Below are 9509 nucleotides of genomic sequence, written 5' to 3'. Positions count from 1 at the left end.
AACGCCTTCCCCCCGCCCTACGTGCGTGGGAACCAGTCGGCCGCCTGGCTCTACGACGCCATGGCCGAGGCCTGGCAGGGCTGGCTGCCCCCCGCCGCCCTGCGCACCCTGCGGTGGGCACGGCGGGCGGGGTGCTGGGGTACCGGGGATCCGGGGGCACAGGGCTGGGGGCTCTGGGCTATCAGGGAGATGGGGTTTGGGGTAACAGGGCTGGGGGGGGTCTGCAATGGAGGGAGCAATGGGGGGGGCCTGGGCTAGCAGGGGTAAGGGGGGCTTGGGGCTGGTGGGGGGCTCTGGGCTACTGGGGGCTCAGGGCTGGGGGGCAATGAGGGCCCCAGGCTAGCAGGGACTTGGGGGGCTTGGAGGGCTGTGGGTGTCTCAGGTTCATGGTGCAGGGTCGAGGGGTGTCTGTGCATAGAGGAGGTGCAAGGAGGGGGTTCATGGCTGGTTGAGGAGCAGGGAGCTGCTGGCAGGCCAAGGACAAGGGGGCCTCCAACTGAGGGGGGCAGGGGTCTGTGGGCAGAGGGGGTGGGTAGCTGGGGGGCTGTGGGACGAGTATGGGGTCCATGGGCTGGGGGGCACAGCACTGACTCCCTCTTTCCCTGCAGGGCCGGTGGGTTCTACACAGCGCAGGTCTGGCCTGGGCTGCGCCTCGTCTCCCTCAACATGAACTTCTGCTCCCAGGCCAACTTCTGGCTCCTCATCAACGCCACTGACCCTGCGGGGCAGCTCCAGTGGCTCATGGGGGTCCTGGCAGATGCTGAGCGTGATGGGGAGAAGGTGAGGGGGGAATTCTGGGGGGAGATCGGGGCGTCCCGGGGTTCCTGGGCACCCCCAAGCCCTGGGTCCCTGCCCCCAGGTGCACATCATTGGGCACATCCCCCCGGCCCACTGCCTGCACAGCTGGAGCTGGAACTACTACCGCATCATCAGCAGGTCAGTGCCCACACACACCCCTGGCCCAGACCCCCACCCTGTGCCACACACCCCCAGCCTGGACCCCTGGCCCTGACCCCCACACTGTGTGCCAGACCCCTGCCCTTGTGCCCTGCCCCACATGCCAGACCCCCACACTGCACCCTGGACTCCAGCCCCATGTGCTGGGCACCTGCCCTGCACACCAGACCCATGTCCACAGGCCCCGGACGCCGCCCCACACATGAGACCGCTGCCCTGCAAGCCACACTCATGCCCCACATGCTGGACCCCTACACCAGACCCCCACCCCACGGCCTGGACCTCCACTCCATGAGTCAGACCTCTCCCCACTCACCCTAGACCCCCATCCTGTGTACCAAAGACCAAAAGCCCCTCCCCACATGCCAGACCCCCACCCCATGTATCCTGGACCCCCACTCCACACACTGGACCCCCTTGGGGTGGCATCAGCATGGGAGGGGGGCAGGGGATGGTGTTGGAGCACCCAAGGTTGGGACCCTGAAGCTGCCTGTGCCAGGCAGAGCCATGACAAGAGGTCTGTGAGTGGCCAGGCCTGGCTCAGGTTGGGGGCCCAGGGGGAGGGGCTGTGGGTCTGGATGCTGCTCCCCCTCACCCCACAATGGCAGGTTCGAGGGCACCATCGCAGCACAGTTCTTCGGGCACACACACCTGGATGAGTTTGAGCTGTTCTACGATGAGGAGACGCTGTCACGCCCTGTCTCCATCGCCTTCGTGGCACCGAGTGTCACCACCTACATCAACCTCAACCCTGGTGCGCCCCGACCCCCCCCACGTGTCCCCCCACCCCGCAGTCCCTGGCACTGACAGTCCCTCCCCCGCAGGGTACCGCGTGTACGAGGTGGCCGGTTCCTACCCCGGGAGCTCCCACGCAGTGCTGGACCATGAGACCTTCATCCTGAACCTGACGGAGGCCAACGCGGCCCCCCCGGGGACGCCCCCCCGCTGGCAGCGGCTCTACAGCGCGCGCGAGGCCTACGGGCTGCCCGCGGCCTTCCCGGCCGACTGGGACCTGCTGGTGCGGCGGCTGCAGGACGACGAGCGGCTCTTCCAGCGCTTCTGGTTCCACCTGCACAAGGGGCACCCTCCCCGCGAGCCCTGCGGGGGCCCCTGCAAGGCCGCCCTGCTCTGTGCCCTGCGCTCCGGCCGCGCCGGCGACCCCGCGCTCTGCCGGCCCCTGCGCCCCGCCCTGCCCTTCCCACGCATTCAGGAGCTCTGGCGACAGCGGCAGCTCTGCTGACACGGTCACACTGGGAGCGGGGTTGGAGTCAGCACATGGTCACACTGGGAGTGGGGCCGGGAGCGGGGTCGGCACATGGTCATGCCAGGACTGGGTTCGGTACTGGCACGTGGTCCTCGCATCTCACCAGATGCACAATAAAGGCACAGTGGGCCCCACTATCCCTCCCCATCCTCATCCACCAGGATTGGGATTGGAGTCAGGATCAGCACACAATCCTTGTGTTCCCATCACCCAGCCAATACAGGTGTGATGGACCCCACTGCCCTTCATCTTCCTCATCCCAATCCTCACCCCACAACACCCTAGGGAGAACCAAACCAGGAATAACGTAACCCTCACCCCTTCTTCCTCCTTCCCGCATGAGGCCGAAGGCAGAGCCGAGCCGGGCTGGTGGAATGGGTTTATTAATTAATGATTTAGTACAACACAGACCCTCGTTACGCCGCATGCATTGGGGACGGTGAGGGGGGTGTGACCCACCACAGGGGCAGTGGGGGTGGGGCAGGACCCCCGACCCAACACCGCGGGGAACTCTGTGCCCTGGGGTGTTGGGTCGGCCATCCTGCCCCCTCTCCACTTCGCGCCCCCCATGCCCTCGCCCCCTTCAAGGGGTCTGTGCCCCTCCCCGCCGCGGTTTGAGGGTCCCCAGGAGGGTCTGCACCCCCCGGCGCACAGAGGAGCCCACCCGCCGCGCCACCGAGTCCGCCGGGGGGGCCGGCAGGCAGGAGCTGGAGGCCTGGGGCCGCGCGTCCAGGCACTTCTGGTAGCGGAGCTGCAGGGAAGGGGGGTCAGAATGGGAGAAGGGGGGCTCGGGGGTCCCACTCGCCCTGCAGGTGGCCTGCAGCGGGGGGCACAGGGAACTGGGGGCTTGGGGGTCCCACTCACCACGCAGGCAGCCTGCAGCGCCTCGCTGAGCCCCGCGGCGTTGGGCTCACACCACACCATGTGGCAGCGGAAGGTGCCGGGCGCGCTGGCCATGATGAAGGCGAAGGCGCGGACGTCGCGTCCCACCCCCATGAAGGACAGGAACCGCACGCGGCACTCGCACAGCACCGCCTCCGTCTGGGGGCACGCGGAGGGGTCAGCACGGCACCCCTGGCTGGGAGGGGATCCCCAAGGTCCCGTGGAGTGGGGGGACACACTGTGTCCCCGTGGTACGGGGAGGGGTCCCTGCAGCCCCCCAACACGGAATGGGGTCACTGAGGCCCCCAGAGCAGGAGGGCATTACCAGTGCAGGTGGGGGTCACCATCTGGGGGAGGTCACCAGTGTGGGTAGGGGTCATTGCAGCTTCCCAGAGTAGGACGGGGTTATCGCAGTGGGGTGGGGGTCACCATGGTCCCCAGAGTGGGAGGGGGGTCACCACAGCCCTCCAGGACAGAAAGGGGGTCACTGCAGCCCCTCAGAGTGGGGAGAGGTCACCACAGAACCCCCCAGGGTAGGGGGGGGTCCCAAATGGGCACACACCTGGTGGTGGGCATTGGTGAGAGTGGGGAAGTAGGGTGGGGTCCCCCAGGGCAGGGTGGGGGTCCCAGGTGGGCACACACCTGGCGGTGGGCAATGGTGAGGGTGGCAGGGGCCACACTGACCACGACAGGGGTGGGTGCGGGGGGCTCCCCCGAGCTGGGGGCCAGTGCCGCCTCCAGTGCCGCGTTGATCACGTCCATGCCTGGGGGGCACAGAGGGGTCAGGGCAGCCCTGAGGGTGCCCCCAGCCCACAGCATCCCCCAGAGGCCGGGCGGAGCTCCCTTGAGCCCCCCACTCACCCACAGGCTTGGCAACAGGGACACAGCCCAGGTAACACACGGGGAAGCGCTGAACCGCCTCACTCTTGGGGGCCGGGAACTCCACTGTGGGGGGCACGTCAGACCTGCCCAGAGCCCCCCCAAAACCCCCCAGAGCTCCCCCACCCCTCAGTCCTCACCCAGCACACCCCAACACCCCCCATCTGCACCACCTCGCTCCCGGGGACTGGGAGCTCCACTAGGGGGGCACTGTCAGGAGCCCCCAAAGCCTCCCTGAACCCCCCAACACCCACCCTCTCCCCAACCACCCCCCAGCACATGCAGTCTCTGGACACATGAGCCCCCTGCCCTGGACCCCCCCATGCCCCCTCCCCAGCCTTCCTCCAGCCCTTTTCTCCCCCACCATCCCCCAGATCCCCAATCCCCTCCAGGGTACCCCCCAGATCTCCCCTGCTCCCTCACAGGTACCTCCCCCTCCCACACCCTGCAGGGGGGTCCCCCGGCCCCATGCCCCGTACCCTGCAGGGGGGGCTCCCCCAGCCGGGGGTGGTCTGTGCCCAGCCCGTTGGCCGCTGCTCGGGCGCTTCGCCGCTCCTCCGTCAGCTGGGGACAAGGGGCACAAACCCCCCCAGTGTCACACCACGGGCACCCCAGGACCCCCGTGGTGACCCACGGCCCCCTAGACGTCACACCATGGCTCCCCTGGATGTCACACCACAAGGATCCCCAGGGACCGCCTGGTTGTTCTGTGGGGACACCAGGAGGAGAGGGGCTCACCCTGGGGGCTGGCTGGGGGGGCCTGGGGGACCCCGAAGGTCTCACCTACCCACAGACCCAGTGTGGGATGGGGAAGCAGGGTTTGAGGGTGTCACCTGGACATAGACGTGGTACAGGCCAGGGGAGGTCCCGGGGGGAAATGGGGTGGTCTCACCTGGGGACAGACCTGGTGCAGCCCAGCAGGGAGGTCCCAGGGGGGTTGGGGGGTCCCAGGGGTCTCACCTGGGCGCAGACCCGGTGCAGCCCAGCGGCGATGGCGCTGGCCGGCCCCTCACAGTGGAACACGTGGCACTTCAGCACCTGTGTCAGGGGGTCCCGGGCCACGTATGCGAAGTCCCTGGGGAAGGGGGGAATGTGCTCAGGACCCCCCCGGCCCCCTCCCTACCCAGCGTGGGCTGGGCCTGGGGGCACTGGGGGGCTGGGGCAGGTTGGGGCCGTACCTCTCCCTGTGTCCCCGGCAGCGCGGCAGGACAGAGCAGGGTTAGATAGGGCAGGGGAGGCATGGATCCCTCCCAAGCCCCAGGACCCCCACAATCCCCCAGAACTGGGTCTGACCCTGCTCCACACCCTTCCCTGCTGGGGGGTTCAGTGCTGAGACCCCATGGCCCCCATCTGCTACCCACATGTGGGACTCCCCAGTCTCCTGTACACGAGACCCCCACACCTCACCCATATGGAGCCCCCCGGCCCCCTGCCCACCTCCACACCCAGATTCCCTCATCCCTGTGCCCCACATAGATGGCAAGCCCCCAGCCCCACATAAGTGGGACTCCAGAGCCCCCACCCCATGCACGTGGGACCCCCAAGCCCCATGGACACCCACATGCCCAGACCCCTCCCCATCTCTGCACCCCACATACACAGGACCCCAAGCCCACATGCACCCAGCCCCCTGCAGACACCAGCCCCCCGTGCAACCGCCACCTGGCCCCATGCCACTCCACGCCCCACACGTGGGTACCCTGTGCCCCCACCTGGCCCCATGCCACCCCACGCCCCACACGCGGGTACCCTGTGCCCCCACCTGGCCCCACGCCACCCCACGCCCCACACGCGGGTACCCTGTGCCCCCACCTGCTGCCGTGCCGCCCCACGCCCCACACGCGGATGCCGCCCACGGGCTGCGCGTGCAGCAGCGCCCGGTCCCGGGGGTCCACGAGCTTCAGCGTGCGGCCCTCGAGCAGCAGCAGTGCCCGCGCCTGGGGGCACAGGGTCAGGCGCTCCCTCAGCGACCCCAGGTGCTGGGGTGGCGGTGAGGGGGGCCAGGGGGGTCTGGGGTCACTCACCTCCCCCCAGGTGCCAGGGGGGCCGTCGCGGGGCCCCGAGAGCTGCCGGATGCAGGCGCTGACGGTGCCGCTGCTGCGGCCGGGCCCCAGCTCCTCCTCCCGCAGCTGCACCCAGCCCAGGGAGCGCACCGGCAGGCCCTGGGGGCAATGGGGGTCATGGGGGATGTGGGGCTCGGGGACAGAGGAGCAGGGGGAAGCATGGGGCAGCCCCAGCCCCCAGCAGAGACCCATCCCCCCTCCCAGTGTAGCCTCCAGTCCTGGGTCAGGGTGGACTCGTAGCGGGGCACAGCCGAGGCCCCTCCCATGGGGGTGACAGCCCAGGGCAGCCCTGAAGAGGGTCGCTCAGCCCCCCAACAGTGGGCCAGATCCCACAGGGGTGGGGAAGGGGCCCTGTGGGTTAGAGGATCAGGGATCAGTCCTACCTTGGAGTTCAGCACGTCCTCCTCACCCAGGGCCATGCTGCAAGGGGAGGTGGTCAGCAACTTCACCCAGAGACTCTGGGACACCCAACTCCGGCCACGTAAACCCTGGGAGCCCCCCCGCCCCTAATCCCAACCCCCAAGACCCTGGGACCCTCCCCACCCAACCACTGCTTCCTGAACCCTGGGGTCCCTCCACCCCACAACCCCTGACCCCCATACTCTGCCCCCCTGCCCTACACCTAGATCTCTGCCTCCCATGACTCTGAACTCCCCACACCTGGATCCCTGTCCCCTGTGACTCTGGAACCCCCCACGCCTGGGTCTCTGCTCCCAGAGCCTGGCTCCTAGCCCACACCAGATCTCCCTCCTCCCATGCTGCTTGTGCCCTGAGGTCCCACCTCCCCACAGGGCCCAGGCACAGCCCCCTGCACCCCACAGCCCCCGTGTCCCCCCAGCACCCCCCGCACCCCTCTCCCGGCGATCCTGGGCCTGGCGACGGCGTCTCTGCATCTGACACTCCCGGTTCCTCATCTTCCTCCTCCTCCTCCTCCTCGGCCGTGGGGTCCTGGGGGGCAGGGGGGGCTCGGTGGGCCACTGACCCCTCCTCTCCCCTTCCCCCCACTGCCCCCCCTCACCTTCCACAAGTCTCCGTCACCGAAGGTCTCGGCTGGGGCGAAGCTCGTCCAGGAGAGCTGGGGAGGGTGGTTTGGGTCAGGGTGCACCGTGGGGCAGCCCCACAGCAGCCCACGGCCACCCCATGGGCATCCTGTGTCCCATAGCCATCCCACCCCACAGCAGCCCCCAGTCACACCATAGGCACCCCGTGGTTGCCTCCCAGTCACCCCCCAGCACACTACGGCCACCCCGCTCCTGACCCACAACCCCTGATGCCCCATGGCAACACCACAAACACCCACAGCCACCTCCTGATGCCCCACAACTGCCCCCAGTCACCCCATGGCCCATGGCTGCCCCACAGCCACCCCACGGTCACCCCATGGCAGCCACATGGCCACTCTGTGGCCTCCCCACAGCTGCTCCACAGCCACCCCATGGCCTCCCCACGGTGACCCCACACCCATCCCATCCCTCAGCTGCCCCACAGCCACCCCCCAGTCCCCACTCACGGTGGGCCCCTCGGTGGGGGTGCTGCCATCGGAGGGGGTCTCGTGGGGCCCCCCCGGGGGCTCCCACTGGGTGGTGCCAGTGGGGACGTGCCAGTAGTAGGTGCCTGAGGTGTCCTGCACCCGCAGCCACCCGGGGGGCAGGTCCCCATGTGCCCCTGCATCGCGCGGCCACAGCGACTCTGGGAGGCATGGGGGAGTCAGAGGGGTCAGCCCAGCCCCACACACAGCCCCCGTGCCCAGGGACATGGGGACCCCCAGGAGGGCTCCACAAGGACAAGGGGCAAAGGGGGGGGCCATGGAGCTAACGGGGGCTGGGAGGCAGCGGTGGGCACACAGCCAGGGGTGGGGGCAGACAGGACCATGGGGGCACGGGGAAGGGGCAGGCAGGGGCGGCCGTGGGGCAGTCACAAGTCACCGTGATGCCCACCTGGCTCGTCAGGGGAGCTGCCCTGGCTTAGCGTGGCCCAGCTCGAGTCTTCGTCGCTGCCAGGGCCGGGCCCCCCGAAGAGGCGGCTGGCGCTGCGCCCGGGGGGCTCCCGCGGGCCCCGCTCCGCGCCCAGGGCCGGCGGGGAGACCCCGGCCCCGTCCTCCTCCTCCTCGTCCTCCTCCTCATCCTCCTCCTCCTCTTCCTCCTCCGAGGCGCCGATCAGCAGCGCCCGGGGGTCCCCGGCGGCGTTCCGGGCGTTGCGGGCCTGGACCCCCGGCTCCAGCGCCCCCGGGGACGCCCCCGGGCCCGGCCCCGGCTCCAGCTCGTTGCGGTTCTGGTCCCGGCCGGCCTTCGCCCAGCCGGCGCCGGGCAGCTCCTCGGCCGGGGCCCCGCCGGGCCCGGTGCGGGGCTCGGGGGACAGCCCCAGGCTCAGCCCCGGGCACCGGTTGTCGTTGGCGAGGTCGCTGCGCTTGCTCAGGGCCCCCGACATGGCGAGGACACGGGGACGGGCGCGACCCCCGGCACGGTGGGACCCCCCGGCCCGGCCCGGCCGCTCCTGCCGCTGGGGGGGTTCTACAGCCCCCGGGGCGCCTCCGCGTCCATCGGGCCTGGGGGGAGCGGGGGGGCAGCGCGGGCAGGGGACCCCGGCCACGGACCCCACGACCCCCCGGCTCCCCCCCGCCCGGGGTCCCCCCGCTCCTGCCCCGCGGCCCGGCCAGGGGAGACCCCCGAAGGCCCCGCACGCACGGACCCCCCGCCCGGGCCGGCTCCGCGGGGTCTCAGCGCTCCTGGCCCCCCCATCGCCCCCGCAGCGCAGCGGGGCCGGCCCGTGTCACTCCCGCGCATCCCCCCCGTTCCCTCCCGTCAATCCCCATCTCCATCCCCGTCTCCACCCCCGTTCCCGTTCCCATCCCGATCCCATTCCCGGTACCTGCGGCGGCGGCTCCGCTGCCGGGGGGTCGCGGGAGGGGGTCTGGGGGGGGCTTAGGGGTGCGTCACTTCCGCTTCCGGCCAGCGGAGAGACAGCGCCCCCTCCCGCGCCGGCACCGCGCGGGACCCCCGGGAATAGCGGGAACCCTCCGGGACCCCCGGGAATAGCGGGAACCCACCGGGACCCCCGGGAATACTGGGAACCCACCGGGACCCTCCCCGGGACCACCGGGACCTCCCCGGGCACTGCCGGCGACGGGGGGCTCTGTCCGGCCCGGGGGGCGCAGCAGGAACCGGGCAGGCCGGAGGACCTGCGGCCCCCCCCGGTGCCACCCCCGGAGCCGGTGACCCCCCACCGCCCGTGTCTTGCACTGGTACAGGGGGCCCGGGGAGTCTCGGGGCTCCAGCTCTTGACCGATCCCGGAATGGCAGCACCGAGGCAGCCCGGGGGATCCGGGGGACACAGGGGGTGCGGGATCCCTGCTCCCAGTATGGACCAGTCTGACCCAGTACAGAATCCCAGGATCCCTGGGGTTGGAAAAGCCCTCCCAGCCCACGGATCCCCCCTGTTCTCCATCCCCACCTTGTCCCCCAGCC

The 9509-nt window shown here is 70.4% G+C and overlaps 2 protein-coding genes across 2 annotated transcripts in view; one reads left to right on the top strand and one right to left on the bottom strand.

The window, feature by feature from the left end:
• SMPD1 (sphingomyelin phosphodiesterase 1) overlaps positions 1-2358 on the top strand; it is a 4020-nt gene extending 1662 nt beyond the window's left edge. Inside the window, exons 2-5 of the mRNA XM_017837461.1 lie at positions 609-780; positions 860-936; positions 1566-1711; positions 1782-2358. Of these exons, the coding sequence (XP_017692950.1) occupies positions 609-780; positions 860-936; positions 1566-1711; positions 1782-2197 (811 nt within the window). The 3' untranslated portion in view covers positions 2198-2358. The remainder of the gene's footprint in view (positions 1-608; positions 781-859; positions 937-1565; positions 1712-1781) is intronic.
• A 219-nt stretch (positions 2359-2577) lies between these two features.
• On the bottom strand, positions 2578-8472 carry APBB1 (amyloid beta precursor protein binding family B member 1). The gene is made up of 14 exons (XM_017837438.1): positions 7983-8472; positions 7556-7734; positions 7064-7120; positions 6896-6993; positions 6429-6465; positions 6007-6144; positions 5795-5919; positions 5161-5166; positions 4943-5057; positions 4462-4546; positions 3965-4048; positions 3746-3867; positions 3086-3262; positions 2578-2972 (listed from the first exon to the last, which is right to left on the bottom strand). The coding sequence occupies exons 1-14, from the start codon at positions 8470-8472 to the stop codon at positions 2805-2807; spliced, it is 1881 nt and encodes a 626-aa protein (XP_017692927.1). The 3' UTR covers positions 2578-2804.
• Between the last annotated feature and the right edge of the window lie 1037 nt (positions 8473-9509).

The sequence above is a fragment of the Lepidothrix coronata genome, unplaced genomic scaffold, assembly GCF_001604755.1.
Source record: "Lepidothrix coronata isolate B3197 unplaced genomic scaffold, Lepidothrix_coronata-1.0 Scaffold305, whole genome shotgun sequence".
Lineage (NCBI taxonomy): Eukaryota > Metazoa > Chordata > Aves > Passeriformes > Pipridae > Lepidothrix > Lepidothrix coronata.
This window is presented reverse-complemented; position numbering and strand designations above follow the sequence as displayed.